The 16284-nt window shown below is 48.6% G+C and overlaps 1 protein-coding gene across 11 annotated transcripts in view; it reads left to right on the forward strand.

The window, feature by feature from the left end:
* Positions 1 to 16036, forward strand: part of PXYLP1 (2-phosphoxylose phosphatase 1) — a 69943-nt gene extending 53907 nt beyond the window's left edge. For all 11 annotated transcript variants that reach the window (XM_036850982.1, XM_036850983.1, XM_036850981.1 and 8 more), the window contains 3 exons: positions 803 to 929; positions 8758 to 8897; positions 13612 to 16036. In XM_036850982.1, coding sequence (XP_036706877.1) covers positions 803 to 929; positions 8758 to 8897; positions 13612 to 14549 — 1205 coding nt within the window. In that variant the 3' untranslated portion in view covers positions 14550 to 16036. The remainder of the gene's footprint in view (positions 1 to 802; positions 930 to 8757; positions 8898 to 13611) is intronic.
* Positions 16037 to 16284: the final 248 nt, after the last annotated feature.

Raw genomic sequence — 16284 nt, forward strand, 5'->3', positions numbered from 1 at the left:
GAGATTTAAAGCAGAAGTCATTGTTTCCGGTACTTCTGTGGGCCTCCCCTAGTCTGTGGATGTGCATGAGGCTACATGAATAGTCTTCTTTTTGCTTTACAATGGTGTGTTAGTTTCTGCTGCACAACAAAGTGAATCAGCTATATGTATACATATATCCCCATATCCCCTCCCTCTTGCATCTCCCTCCCACCCTCCCTATCCCACCCTCCCTATCCCACCCCTCTAGGTGATCACAAAGCACCGAGCTGATCTCCCTGTGCTATGCTGCTGCTTCCCACTAGCTAGCTATTTTACATTTGGTAGTGTATATACGTCCATGCCACTCTCACTTCGTCCCAGCTTACCCTTCCTCCTCCCTGTGTTCTCAAGTCCATTCTCTACGTCTGTGTCTTATATATGTGTTAGCATACGGTATTTGTTTTTCTCTTTCTGACTTACTTCACTCTGTATGACAGACTCTAAGTCCATCCACCTCACTACAAATAGCTCAGTTTCGTTCCTTTTTATGGCTGAGTAGTATTCCATTGTATATATGTGCCACATCTTCTTTATCCATTACATGAATCGTCCTGCCCACGTTTCACTGGAGGTCAGGTGTGACCTTCACCCCCGCCACACCCCAGAGCCTCCCCGTGACTTCCAGGGGGCTGGGGCATAACCAGCCCTCTCACGTTCCTCTGCCCTGTGAGGCTAGTGAGAGGCCTCCCACCCAGCACAGCACCCTTCCACCATGGTCTGCGAGGTCCAAGGGATGGACATCTCCTGGGTGATAACCAGACAGTGTGCTTCTCTCTCGCAGGTCACGCTCCGCATCATTTTAAGCTGGTCTCAGTGCATGTGTTCATTCGACACGGGGACAGGTACCCACTGTATGTCATTCCCAAAACGAAGCGCCCAGAAATTGACTGCACTCTGGTGGCTAACAGGTAAATTGCAGTTTTCCTAAAAGTCATTTTCAAGAATCTGTTGCCTCTGTTGAAATCAAAAGGCTGACTGGAGAATTACAGAATCGGTGAGTGGCCTACACTCGTCCAGTGAGTACTGTTTGCCAGGAGTCTGATCTTCAGAACAATCCTGCAGGTGAATCCCATTTCACAGTTGAGAGGACAGAGGCCCAGAGAGGTGAGAACACCTGTCTAAGGCCACACAGCAGATAAACTGAGATCTAAGCCCAGGCCAGCCTGCTCTCTGCAGTCTCCCACCCTGCTGTTCTTCAGTTTGAGGAACAGCTGGGACGGGGTGCAGTGAGCACTGGGTTAGGAGTCCTCGGACCCTGGCGTGCCCGTTCCGTTGAGGGGAGCAGGTCCGTCCCTTAGGCTCTCTGAGCCTCAGCCTTCTGTCTCTAAAATGGGGATGACGCTGCTGCCCGGACAGGGATGGGGTGAGGAATAAGTGGGATGGTAAGGAGAATGCACATTACCGGCTGCAAAGCCACAACCGGAAGACATTTACTTCAACCTTTTCATTCTTCACCGGAGTAGAGACAGCCTGCCCTTGGTTGAGAGCCCTTACGATGAAAAATACTTGAAAAGAGAGTAGAAATTGTGCATGTGGACATGGCGTGGCTCTAAAATGAGAGGCACAGTTAGCAATAAAGTGATGGGCCAGGCCTCAGCACATGTGTCAGGGGACGCATAACCTCCCAAGCAGAGTTTACTGAATGAGGAGAGGAGGCGGGGGAAGTGCTCGGTGGGGATGACATTCTTTTGATGGAACGCCTTGGGTGCCAGCCTGCCCCGGGCAACGCCAGCCTGGTGGAACCATGGATTGCCTCCCTGCAGCCAGGGCTGTCCCTTCACAGCGGACTGCAGTGTGGACCCGGGAATTCCAGGTTAACCCTTTGCATCTCAGCCTTCTTATTGTCTAATATCAAGGGGAAGATGGAGTGAACCATTTTATGTAAAAACATCACGAAATGCCACGTGACTCTAGGCTTTCATTTCCTGCTGGAGGCCACGAACCTCGCAGCCTGGGGATTTACGTCTTCTTTTCTGTGTTCAGCAAGTACGGATGCATGTCCTTGTGTCCCATGGGCTGGGAAACACCCTGGATGGAGTGCAGCCCATGTCAGAGCACCAGGCAGTCCCTGGCTTTCTTCCTCGTCTCTAGCCCTCTGTGCTGGCCTTTCTGCTGGGACCCTCGGCCCCTGCCAACCACTGCCTGCCAGCCCCTCACCCTTCAGGCCTTTGCACCTGCCGTTTGGCTTGCTGGCCCCCTTCCAAAGCTCCTTCGAGGCCCCCTGAGATGGTACGCCTTCTAGGAGACCTCTCCCAGTGCATTAGCTGGGATTCTCTGCTTGTATCAGACACTGCCACCGCCTCACTCAACCTGAAAAAGGGGGACGTATGGGAAGAATCTCAGAACAAAATACTTAACGACCAGACCTTAACTGGCTTAGGACTAGGCAAGGGTGGAGGCCACTTGCTGTGCTGGGTATTAACCCTTTAGTTTCTGGGCTGGAGCACCCAGGGTGGCGGGAGGACACAGGGAGGGCAGCTGGGAGGGGTGGCTTTGCTCCTTCGGGCGCAGCGGAGTGTCGGTGTGTTAACAACTGGCACAGTCCTGCCGTTGTACAGGACTTTGAACAGCCCAGGGACAGGCGGGCCACTAGGCCGCTGAGCTGGCCGGACCCAGAGCAGCCTCAAGGGCTTTGTGGGAGGTGCCACGCTTCAGCCGGCAGCTCGCAGCTTCTGCTCCCCTCTCTCTGGCTGGGCCTCAGGTTCCCGGGCGTGAGAATGGGTCTGCCCCCAGGCCAGTCAGCTGTTGCTGGAGAGGTCCCCGCGAGGCCTCTGAGGGCCACCTGGCTGTTCCCAGGGAAGGGCCCCGTGGGCAGGGCCGCCGGGCGGCGTGCAGGCCTCCAGTGGGCGTGCTGGTGCTCTACGACTTGTCCTCCCAGCATCGTTGTCTGTGCTCTGCCCGCACCACCGGCCCCTCAGGGCACTGGGTCTTATTCCTTCCATATCACTGGTGCCCAGCCCGAGCCTGGCATGTAATAGTTGTTGGACTGGGTTGGTTGCAGAATGAATTCAGGAGCCCAATGGGAATCACAGGTCATCATTGCCTATCATGTATCTATCGTAGGAGATTAGAGTCTTGACCATGAAATCCTCTGAGGCCATTGTCACCGGTTTGATGTAGGGCAAATCCCTTCATCTCTCTGAGCCTCAGTATTCTGTCCGAGAGCATGCGGATAGTAATACGGTAAGTCCCCTGCATACAAACAAGTTCCATTCTGAGAACGCGTTTGTAAGTCCAGTTTGTTGTAAGTCCAACAGAGTTAGCCGAGGTACCCAGCTTTTATAGATGACACCAGACACGTGAACTAATTTATGTGATTGGACATGCGAACGTATGTTCGCATCTTTGAAAGCTTTGAAGGTTTGTATGTAGGGGACTCATCTCACCTCCCTAAAACATCCTTGTGAAGTCTACTAAGGTGATGGAGTAAAGTGCTGAGCCTGGTCCCCACTGAGTGCTTGAGAAATGGTGTTTCATTTACCAAAGCAGCCTGGAATCTCCCAGGCCCGGCCTCTTTTCCTCTCTGAGTGGTCGTGGTCACAGGGCCAGGTCGGGTCCCGGGGCCCCTCGTTCTGCCACAGCCCTGACGGGGCCACTTCTGGAGCTCCCACCTGAGAGGTGCAGTTCCTGGGGACCAGCTGCCCCAGCTGCCTCTGCCTCATTTCCCCTGGCCTTGGTCTTTTGGTCTAGTTCTATTTCATACAAGTACATTCTGTATTTTTAGGAGCTACTTTCAATCCTTTATAGAAAGTGGGTGGAGTATGCATGTTTAATTAATTAATGGCATTTAATGAATTCCATCTTTTATAACAATAAAAGTTGACTTGTCATTATAAACACACGTTTAGTGTAAGAGTGAGCAGGGCTCCCAGCTAAGGGGACCCACGCTGGGCCTCCGAATCCCCTGGGACTGTGGGATCTGGGTCACCAGCTGTGCCTGCTGCCTTCCCAGGTGCCAGCTCGGCTTCACGAATTATTAATTTTCATGGCCTCCTCAAAGGCGGAGCGTCCTGAATTGTGCCCATTACTCCCGTCTGGTGAAGGACACTGCCTGGGCTGGCGGCGGGCACGCTGTGAGCTGAATCAGCAGGAGCCGGACACCCCAGTGTTTCCCTTCATAAGGACACCTTCCACGACTCTCAGAGTCTTTGTAGTGGAAGCTGCCTCCTTGTGAGTAGTCGAGGGGCTCAGGAACATTGTCTGGCTGGCAGGTAGAGGTGGACTTGAGAGTTGAGCACATAGATGGCAGCCGAAGCTGTGGACTTGAACGGTATCACATACAGAACCTCTGGAGGGAGGTAAGGGCCCAAAACAGAGCCCTGTAAGAGCACCAGCCAGTTACAGCGCAGAGAGAAAGGAGGGTCCCAGGAGGAGATGGAGAAGTTGCAGCAGGAAGGAGGCAGGAGAGTGATGTTATGAGAGCTGAGGAAGCAGAGCTTCAGGAAGGGGGAGGGGGTGGGTAGTCACGTCAAACAGAGCAGAAAGGTCCAGAAAGCTAAAGACTGAGAAGAGTATATTAAGCTTATCTTTTTAGAGTTTCATTTTATTAATAATATAAAATAATAAATTCTTTAATTAGCATAAATTGTAAAAACCCGTGCTATGAACTTATTATGGTTTCTAGTCATATAAGCTTTTTTGCATTGTGTTTTCTGGTAACAGTGTCACTGGTCTTATACCTCTTCTCTGCTTGTCTTAATGATCTGTACAAAACTCAGTAATTGCTCAGATTATGGCTAAAGCACAATAAATTTTCTTGCAGGTGTGTAGATGAGCCTTGGGGTTCCATGTATGTTTTGTGGCATAAATAGGTGTGAAAAATGCATATAAAAATGTAAACAAGACCTCTGAAGTGAATGGTTTGAAGGCTTAAGATGGTAGCACTGCTGGTTCTTTCCATTTTCAATATGAAAATAGATTTCCAATGAGAATACAGTAACGTGGGTTTTTCCTGAAGAAAAATTCATCATCACAGATATAATCATTTCTGTGTTGGTCAGGGTAAGGCTAGGCTGCATGCTGTTATAATAAAGAGAACCAAGGGGGAATTCCCTGGTGGTCCAGTGGTTAGGACTCGGCGTTTTCACTGCTGTGGGCCTGGATTCAATCCCTGGTCCGTGAACCATAAGCCACGTGGTGCGTCCAAAAAATAAAAAAGAGGACCAAGAATGCATTGCCTTAGATAATAGAAGTTTATCTCCTGCATGAAGGTCTGAGATGAGTGTTCCAGGTTGTATAACTTGGCTTTACCTGGTCATTCAGGGCCCCAGGTTCCTTCCAGGTTGTTGCTCCCACCGTGCCCTAGGCATGTCTACGTGACTGAACCTGGGTTGCTGCAGTGCCTGAATAGTGGCCAGAAGGAAGGAAGAGAGTGTGAAGGGGGCACGCCCGTGATCTGAAAGCCTAAACACAGATTGGCATACATCCTTCCATTCCACTGGAGAATACTTAGTCACGTGGCTCTACCTGACCACTAGGACTTCAGAAATGGGCTCTAACCAAGTTCCCAAGAAGAGGAGAATAGATTTTAGTATATAGCTGTTAAAGAAAAACCAGAGCCAGAGAACAGATAAAGTAGTAAAAACAGATCTTATTCAGGAGTTAATGCAGAAGGGTAGAACTGGACTCAGTTCTGAATACAGCACGGACAAGTGGGGTTTTATAGCCGAGGAGCAGGGTGTGGGTCAGTGGATGGGGAATTACTATGAGGAGACATCAGGGGTCAGGGGGTTCTGGCTAAACTGACTCCACAGGATTCTTGCTGAAGGCAGACCAGGGTGATCAGATACCACTGGGGGTGAGGAATTTGATCATGTATCAAGGGTGATCAGATATCAAAAGTGGGAGATTCTGGCTAAACAGACTTAGCAGGATTTTTGCTGAAAATGGGCAATGCAAAGACAGATATAAATCCAAAGAACATGAAAGTCCGGAGGTCAAGGCTTGGTTGGGAAGAGGGTTCGGAGGAGACTAAAATTTGGTCAAAGAGAGTCTGTTACAAGTAACAGTATCACTCACAACAGCCTTTATTTTTAATATTTCCATCAAAATCTGGATACTTTAATAAACACTATGGGAACTTGCCATATTCATTGCTACAGATTAAGAAGGCTTGCACTTTTCTTGAAGCATCGAAGGTTGGGGCACTTCCCAGTTGAAATCATTTCTGTGTGCTTCTGAGGTATTTACCGTGTGCTGGGTACTCTCTCCGCTGCAGGGTTGGAGCAGTAGATGCGGTAGGCAGGACTAATCTCGGGTGGCTTTGGCTGTGGCAGCTTGAAGTGGGAATCTGAGTTGCCTGACCAGGGATCGAACCCAGACCACAGTGCTGCCCTGGCTCTTGTCTGCTTTGAAGAAAGAATTCAGCAAAGAGACAAAAAGTAGTGAGGCAAGTAAAGTGTTTATTAGGAGAGAAGATACGTGCGGAGAAAGCATGGGCGGGCTCAGAGAGAGAGAAGGAGAGAGCCGTGGGCTTTTGGGGTGGGTTAAATCACTTATAGGGAGGCAGTTCTGGGTTTCCAATCATCTTGCTTTGTCTGGCTTTGAGTCCATATCTGGTCTGGCTCAGGCCCTACCCTGGGTGCACGTGCATCTTTTAGCCAAGATGCACTCAGGCGCTAGGTTCCCTGAGAAGTTGACAGAACATATTATGGTCTAGCACCCCCTCCCCTGAGGATCCTTTCTGCGCATGTGTAGCTTGGGGGTCTCCTTGACCTCAAGAATGAGAAATATGTGGTCTCTTTGTCTTTTATCCAAGCAGGACTCAGCTCCTCCTTGCTCCCGCCATTATCTTTATCTTGGAGTATCTGTCCACAGGGGACAGATTCTAGCTGCTCAGCCTGGAACCCATCTATCTCCTGCCTCAGGATCTGGTCATTCAGATCCAGGACAGGCCCAGGGACTGAGGTTTCCTGGTCCTATTCCTGATTAAAAGTCTTTTGTTATTCTCTTACGTAAGTGAAGTTTTTCTTCCATGAATCGTCATCTTTCCATATCAAAAACAAGTTTCCATGAATACAGTTAGATATTAATGCATCATTAATGAGTCAGATTCCCTGAAAACTTTCAGTAGTGAAATTTCATTTCTAAAGCTGGTAGCAAAGCTTTTCTTAGATCCTCAAACATCACCAACCTGAAATAATGGCCTGGAGCAGAGCATTTGACTCCTGTTGATGGATAGCCTTTGTTTATGTGGATTTGTTCTGGCAGCCTCATTATCAGTCTGGACATTTTCTTTCCCAGTTTGCAAATATTTATGTGTTTTAGCCTCAGGGAAAATAACACATTCTCTGTTTTTATGGAAAGCCATAATGCCCTATAGCAATCCAGGGTGATTTATTAGACTATATACTGTATGTCAGGATTAGCATTCTCTAATTTTAAAACGTATTTCTGGAATGGATTTTTTTTTAGCTTTATGTTTTTGAAAGATAAACCCATTTTGGCAGCCATTGTAAAAGCACTGCCAAAGTAAATTAGGCTTTCAGACAGCAGGGGTCTGCCATTAAACAATTTATCTTTGCTTCTTTTCGTGCTGATTTAGTTTAGTTGGGAACTACTCTATCTGTCCACCTCTGTTTAGCTGTAAAGTGTATAAACGTTCATAGGCCATTTCATTATTTAAAGAAAAGGTGTGTGTACTCATAGGTTATCTCATTATTCAGAGAAATTGCGTATGTATTCATAGGTCATTTCATTATTCAGGGAAATTGTGTATTAGTGACTAGAACAATAAATCTTGATTTACCATGTGTACTACATGGCAGAAATATAAATAATGTCAGATCTCATAAATAACCTGGTGTGTTTTTTTTTTTCACTATTCATCCCTACCCCACATGCAATGAGATACCATATGTGCAAAATGCATAGTGAGCTGTAGAGATCTGGGTTATCTTAATCAGTTAATTTTCTTCACAGGAGATTTTCCAGAGGTCACATAGGTTAAGGATTAAGGGTTACCCCAGTGAAGGTCGGGATGCATTTTCTAGGAGGAAGAGGCAGCATGTGGAAAGTCTTGGAAGCATGAAAGAACAGGTGTGCAGGGCCCACAGAAGGCAGATGCTGTGCGTGGCCAGAGCGCAGCATTAGGGAGCCCTGGGCCTCAAAGTGAGGCAGGGCCAGAGTAGACTGACGGCTGTGCGTGGCTTCTTGGGAAGGTGGCACCGTGGAAGAGCAGTGACAGTCGGGCTTGCCTTCTACGTCGACCTCACTGGCTGTGGAGGAGGCAAAATTAGACTGCAGGCAGGCCAAGGAGGAGCCCATGCCATCCAGACAAAAGCTGACTGAGGCAGACCCTGCTCAGGGATGCAGGGATACAGGAGAGGGGGGCAGAGAAGCCCAGGAGGGCACATGTGCAGGGCGCAGGGGAGGGAGAAATCGAGGAGGACCCCCAGCCTCGGCTTGGCTGCCTCGGGTCGGGGGGTTGGTGGCCTCCGGGAGGGGGAGACAGGAGTGGTGCAGGCCTGGGGAACCGGGCGGATGAGGTCAGCGCTGACTCCCACGGTGCTGAGGATGATGGGCACTTGGGTGGAGGGCGGGGTCTCGGGCTGGCCTTACGGAGTGGGGATTTTATGCGTAGGTGGCAGCGGGCAGGTAATCGTGAAACTGGAATGTACTATTATTGTGGGTGAGAAAGGGCTTGGCTCACTTGGGATCCTGCTTGCTGAGGCTGAAATCGTCACGGACGGTTCTGGAGCACGCTAACCACTAACTCTCTCTGTGTTGCCTCTTTAGGAAACCGTATCACCCTAAACTGGAGGCTTTCGTGAGTCACATGTCCAAAGGATCCGGAGCCTCTTTCGAAAGCCCGTTGCACTCCCTGCCTCTTTACCCCAGTCACCAGCTGTGTGAGATGGGAGAGCTCACGCAGACAGGTATGTGGAGCTGCCTCTCCCCTACTCAGTCTCCCACCCGCTCCTGGATTTGGCGGACGCGTGTATCGGGGCCTCCTGGGAAAGACGCTGTGGGCGCAGGGGTGAGTAGGGCCAGCACCTCAAGCAGCTGTGTGCCCACCAGGTTATCTAATTCAACGTGTGATTTCTAAATATTAAAAATAACCTTTTTTCTTATTACAAAAACCATATATGTTCATGGAAGAGAAAGCAGGAAAGACAATTAAGCAAAAGGAAGAAAATTTAAAGCACTCACAATCCCACCAAAGAAATTAATAATCTTTCTTCCTGTGTTTATATCTGCATGCACTCGGCATGCACACACACACACACACACTCATTCACGCTCATTCTCACAGGTGGTATCTTCCTAAACACTGTTTTGTAACCTACTTTATTACTTAACAATATATTGAGATCATCTTTCCCTATCAATAAATGTTCATCAACGTCATTTCTGACAGCTGCATATTATTCCACTGTGAATGGACCATGATTTATGTAAGCAGTCCCATGTTCTTAGCTACTTCAGACAAAGCAGCTGAAAGGTTTTAATGCACCAGGTCTCAGGGAGACACGCATATGGCAGAGCCCCACTGAGCATGGAGTTTGTCTGGCTTGTGTGTTCCTCACGGAAGCCCATCTCTCCCTCTGCAGCCCTGTTCGTACCGTTGTGCAGCCAGTTCACTGTCAGCGTAGGTTGGTGATTTAACGGTGGGGTCACCTTTGTCAGTACGAGAAGGAACTGGTGGTCCCCTAAGAGGTTCCAGCTTCCTACTTCTTCAGTCTGGGACCTTAAAGGACTTTTGCGTGGTCACCAGCCTTTCTGGAGGAATCAAGGCGACCAATTGGCCACGTTCTGTTTCTTGATCCACCAGCATCTTAGGACCTCAGCTTTGATGGAAGGAAGGTCTCTGTCCTGTACTTGGCCCTGTTGGTTTCCCCATTACTGGGGATACTGAGTGACAGAGTGGGGTGAGCTGAAGTCTCTGGAGGACTAGCCTTGAATAAGGAGTTTTGTCAAAAGCTTTTGCTAATTAGTTCACGTGCACAAGCTCTGCAGTAGTTTAAATATTTATTTATTTATTTTATTTTTGGCTGTGTTGGGTCTTCTGTGCGAGTTGGGTTTCTGTGCGAGGGCTTTCTCTAGTTGCGGCAGGTGGGGGCCACTCTTCATCGTGGTGCGCGGGCCTCTCACTGTCGCGGCCTCTCTTGTTGCGGAGCACAGGCTCCAGATGCGCAGGCTCAGTAGTTGTGGCTCACGGGCCCAGTTGCTCCGCGGCATGTGGGATCTTCCCAGACCAGGGCTCGAACCCGTGTCCCCTGCATTGGCAGGCAGATTCTCAACCACTGCGCCACCAGGGAAGCCCCTCTGCATTAGTTTAAAACAGGAGTTCTCTGCCTACCAGATCCAGCGCCCCCTTTTATTAACAAGGGTTTTGTGGTGCTCCCTGAACTATCCTGAACTGAAATTTGAATATAACTTTTCTATATACATAATTTTAGAAAACAGTTATATCAGGCACTCTAATTGTAATATGAAGTAGAAACAACAGGAAACTAATTTATTATATAACTCTGTATATCTCAATATAAATGCCTGAGCACACCTTTGTTAGAAAATAGGATGAAATAATCAGTTGCTTGCACTTCAGTGTAGATGGGTGTGTGTGACAGCTACAAATGCAGACTGATCAAGGGATGCATATTGGTGACTCTACTACCCCGTGTCAGGACATGATTTTTTTGACAAGTTGTGATCAGAACAAAAGACAGGTGTCCCTTAATTTATATTGCATTTCTGGAAAATTCAGTGGATGTTAATGTTATGCAAAAATGGTTTTGTGTTTATAGACACAAAACACCAGATTTGAGATTGAAGTATTTAAACAGGGTTTTCACATGAGGGAATGTCTTGTACATTCAAAAGTTACGTGGGGGCTTCCTGGTGGTGCAGTGGTTGAGAATCTGCCTGCCAATGCAGGGGACACGGGTTCGAGCCCTGGTCTGGGAGGATCCCAGATGCCGCGGAGCGGCTGGGCCCGTGAGCCACAATTGCTGAGCCTACGCGTCTGGAGCTTGTGCTCCGCAACAAGAGAGGCCGCGATGGTGAGAGGCCCGCACACCGCGATGAAGAGTGGCCCACGCTTGCCGCAACTAGAGAAGGCCCTCGCACGGAAACGAAGACCCAACACAGCCATAAAAAAATAATAATAATAATTAATTAATTAAAAAAAAATCCTAGCTTTAAAAAAAAAAAAAAAAAGTTACGTGGAACAGAAAACAGTTCCTTGTGAAGACTGTCTGGCCCTTGGCCCCCACCCACTAGGGGTCAGGAACGTGCCTCCCCATATTATTGTGACAGACCAAACCCTCCCTGAGGACAGAACCGTGCTTGCCTAGAACCACTGATTGCAAGTAATAGAAACCAACTCAAGCGAAAAAAGGACATTTATTATAAAGATTCAGGGTGACTCACAGACTCTTAAGGGCAAGAATATGACCAGACCTCCAGAGACTGGTGCCAGCAATAAGGAAGCTGTCTGTCCCTGCCTCTATGGTTTTGCTGTGTGTCTGTCAACAGAGACAGTCCTAGCCACGTGTAGAGATGAATTTACATGTTCAGGTTCCTGAGGGAATCTAATGGGGTCCTTGAGGGTCAGTGTCCGTCAGCTGGCTAGGAAGTCAGGGTAATTGCATCGAGCAGCTATTCATTCTAACCTTTCTTCTCCATTGACCTATGATCATCATCGTTTTCTGAATTAGTATTACCCTAGAAATCATTTTTGCGGTTGTTTGCTCCTATTCCCTCGTTCTCGTTTAGTGGTCACTTTTATCTTCTATTTGAAATTTCACATCGCTGTTAGAATCATCATTTGTAAGTGGCACACTTTGGGCACCCCACAGGAGCTGTGTAAGATGCGACTGATCATTAGTGCCTACTCTGTCCCAGATGCTTTGCCAGCTGCCGCATGTAGGGGAGGGGGGGGTGGCCGGATGACTAAGATGCTGTCCTAAAGGAACCTGCAGCTGCAGTGGTACAGCGCATGGAGACCCCTGAGGGTGTTGCTGCGAGTCGCAGGCTCTTACAGAATAAACACGGGTTTTGGAGTAGACAGACCTGTGAAACGGGGCTCATAACATCTTCCCGACAGAGCTGGTGGCAAGCTGCAGTAGACAGCATGTGTAAAGCGCCTAGCACAGTGCTAGCATATGCTAGGCTCAGTGTATGCAGCTATTGCCTTAGCGGTCCAGCGGCCTGTGCAAACAGGAGGGAATGATTAATTTTGGACCTCTGGGGAGCGGGGGAGGAGGAGGGAGACAGAGAAGGTAGTATTGGAGCCAGGATGAGGATTTCACTGAGAAGAGAAAGGGAAGGGCGTGAACAGAGTCATGAAGATGCAGGTTGTGTTTGGCGAGAAGGAGAAGCCCCGAATGGGTAGTGTTTCTGCAGGAACGTGTAGGGAGGAGGTGCTGTGAGCAGGGACTAAGAGCACAAGGTTGGGCCGCGACAGGGGCTGGAGTTCTGCTCGGCCACGTCTTAACTGTGAATGGCTTGGGCCTCAGTTTCCTCATCTGTAAAATAAGGAAAAGGGGGATAATAATAATATGCCTTCTTTGCTGGGTTTTTGTGAGGATTAAAGGAGAAAGGTTGGCACACAGTAAGTGCGCCAACCTTAATGTACATAGCCTCAGAATACAGGGTAGGTCCAGAGGGGAACGGGAGCAGACACAGATTCTGGATGTTCTTTTTTCAAGATACTATACTGTGGTATAGTTCCTGTGTGTAGTTTGAAACTATAACAACTAAAAGGTAAACTTAAAATTCACGCTCCTACCCATGTTCCACCTCCCCCCCATTTCTGAGCCCCCATCATCCCCAGGTAACCATTGTGCATCCTTGCAAAATTTTTCTATGCAAAACACAGGCAGCTGCCAATACACGTTCTTATTTTCCCCTCATTTTTATTTAAAAGCAGCATAATAAACATACTGTTCTGCAGTTTGCTTTTTTTTTCCCCAAATATTCTGAGTATCTGGGAGATCATTCCAGATCCATACAGAGACAGTGTCCTTGCTGATGAGCAGGTAAAGCCCTAGCAGGATTGGGCAGAATGTACCCAGAAGGTGAGCAGAGAGCCTTCAGCTGGGAGAGTAGGGAGGACGGTGTGAAGGAGGGAACGTCCCCGAAGTGAGGGGACTAGGCAGCCAGCAAGTGACTTGTTCTCCTTGCGTGACAGATTTCCATGAACTCCTCAGGCACACTGAGCAATGATTTGTCCCAGGGCAGGAGGGAGAAAGCTCTCCTTAGGCCCCTGCCAGTTACCTCCTAGACGTCCACCAGTGCGATGGTTCCTACCCTCTGAGCCCCGCCAGTCACAACCCTCCTCCAGGGGAGGGACCCAGTCAAAAGGGAGGGATCAAGGCAGCTGAATGGTCCTTGTGCTTCCCGGAAAGGCGTGGGTCCAGAGGACAGGGCCCCACTCTGCTCGCCCCTTTGTGGATAACCCTGAGGGGCTCCCTCTGCGCGCTGACGTGAGCCCGTTCTCGGGGCTTCCACGCACTGGGGGCCAGGCTCGAGGATGTCACCGTTCGCTGTCTAAAGCATTCCAGAGTTGCACGGGCCTCGACTCCCCGTGCTGTTCCTTTTGCTAAGCTGGTGGCGAGGCAAGCGGGTGGCACTCTTGTGTTTCAGGGGTTGTGCAGCATCTGCAGAATGGCCAGCTGCTGAGGGACATCTATCTGAAGAAACACAAACTCCTGCCCCATGACTGGTCCACAAAGCAGCTTCACTTGGAGACCACTGGCAAAAGCCGGACGCTGCAGAGTGGGCTGGCTCTGCTTTATGGCTTTCTCCCAGATTTTGACTGGAAGAAGGTTTATTTCCGGCACCAGCCCAGCGCTCTGTTCTGCTCTGGGAACTGCTATTGCCCGCTGAGGAACCAGTACCTGGAAAAGGAGCAGCGTCGGCAGTACCTGTTGCGTCTGAAAAACAGGCAGCTGGAGAGGACCTACGAGGAGATGGCCAGGATCGTGGACGCGCCCACCAAGCAGCTCCGGGCCGCCAACCCCATAGACGCCATGCTCTGCCTCTTCTGCCACAACGTCAGCTTCCCCTGCACCAGGAACGGCTGTGTTAACATGGAGCACTTCAAGGTGATCAAGAGGCATCAGATAGAGGACGAGAGAGAGAGGCAGGAGAAGAAACTGTATCTGGGCTATGCGCTCCTGGGCGCCCACCCCATCCTGAACCAGACCGTGGGCCGCATGCGGCGCGCGGCGGAGGGCCGGAAGGAGGAGCTCTTTGCTCTCTCCTCTGCTCACGACGTCACTCTGGCCCCGATTCTCAGTGCCTTGGGCCTTACCGAAGCCAGGTTCCCGAGGTTCGCGGCCAGGTTGATCTTTGAGCTCTGGCAAGACAGGGAGAAGCCCGGCGAGCACTCCGTCCGGATTCTCTACGACGGTGTCGACGTCACATTCCACACCTCGTTCTGCCAGGATCACCACAGGCGGTCTCCCAAGCCCATGTGCCCCCTCGAAAACTTCGTCCGCTTTGTCAAAAGGGACATGTTCGTGGCCCTGGGTAGTGGTAGCACTAATTATTATGATGCGTGTCACAGGGAAGGATCCTAAAAGGTACGTGGTGTGGCGCTAACAGAATCTATGCCAATACAGAGGGATGGCAAAGGTCCACTTCTAGTTCTTTCGGTTGCTAAGGGTACAAGGTGATTTCTAAAGGCCGGAAATCATGCTTGGGGGCCACGTAGATTTAGGGTTGAACAGTGAGTATGTTGCTGTAATTGGGTACGTGAGTTACTTGGTACACAATGGCCAGTTCACAGAGAAAGGAAGGTACTTTATCATAGCCAGACTTTGCTTAGGATGCTAGAATAACACTTCAGTATCCAAAGCTGCCAATCCACATGTGTGTTCTTTTGATCTGCCTTGGTACTGTATGATGGAACCAGCAAACCTCAGCCAGAAGTTTCTTAATCTGGGACAATCTTACCTTGTCCTTGTCCAGTGAACAATTTCCTGAAGTGATTTATCTAAAATAGGGGTAGGCAGACTTTTTCTGTAAAGGGCCAAATAGTAAATATTGTAGACATTGTGGACCAAAAGGCCACATATAGCGTCTGTCACAGCTACTCGATTCTGCTCTTGTAACTTGAAAGCAGCGACAGACAGCGCGTGAATGAATAAGCATGGCTGTGTTCATAGGCCGCACAGAACAGGCGGTGGGCCAGGTGTGGCCCGAGGGCTGTAGTTTGCTGACCCCTGTTCTAAAAGCCAGGCTCTACTACAATTGCACTTCCAGCACTTTGCGAGAGAACCAGTTGAATACCCAGAATTATTCAGTGGTGCCTCCAGTAACTTCTGCTAGAAACACAGAATCTGTGTCTGTATCCGACATTATAACAAAACTTGAGGGGAAATAAACATTGAATCAAAATGAATCATAGAAAAATTATTAGAATAATACTTGATGTTCATGATGATTATGGTATAAGATAGTTTTGAGTATGTCTTAAATATTTGTCTGCTGTAGTCTATTTGCTGTACATGCTGAAATTTTTGTATTCCATTTAGTATTTTTATAGTCTAGGAAAATATTTTCTAAGACCAGTTTTAGATGTGCTCTGATTCCTATGAAATATTCAATTTACTGTATCTGCCTGGGGGTTAGAGGGGAGCCAGAAGCTGAATTCAGGCACTTTCTTCCAATAAAACCAATTATGGCTCATTGCCTTCGACAAGCAGTAGAATTGGATCGACTTTTAAACCATTTTCGTGTTTCAAATGGTAAATTCGAATTGATTTTTAAATAAGTTTTTGGAAGAACTTTGTTACTAGATAGTTAAATAATCTTTATAAGGTATTTTATATATTAGAAGCAATTATAATTAAATCTGTGATTTCTGACTAAAATGGTGCTAGTTCTGTGCGAAGAAATATAAAGTGAGATTCCCTGATGTCGCTGGTATTCCAGCCTTTTCTCTTTGTTTTTTGTCCAGTGTTGCATTTGAGTACATCCGTTTCTATTAATAAATTTTTGAAGATTACTCGTACACACAACTCATGGTTTGTACCTGTAAGTCACTCTATTTCCTTTCAAGTGAGTTCATATGTTTTTTTAATTTATCTTTTTTTTAACAAATAAAAACATTTTAAATTAGAAAGCTCTACAGCAGGGGTCCCCAACCCCCAGGCCACAGACCGCAGCCTGTTAGGACCCCGGCTGCACAGCAGGAGGTGAGCGGCAGGCAGGAGAGCGAAGCTTCATCTGTATTTACAGCCGCTCCCCATCGCTCGCATTACCGCCTGAACCATTCCCCGTCCCCCCACCCTGTCCGTGGAAAAACTGTCT

This window comes from Balaenoptera musculus, chromosome 4, assembly GCF_009873245.2.
Source record: "Balaenoptera musculus isolate JJ_BM4_2016_0621 chromosome 4, mBalMus1.pri.v3, whole genome shotgun sequence".
Taxonomy (NCBI): domain Eukaryota; kingdom Metazoa; phylum Chordata; class Mammalia; order Artiodactyla; family Balaenopteridae; genus Balaenoptera; species Balaenoptera musculus.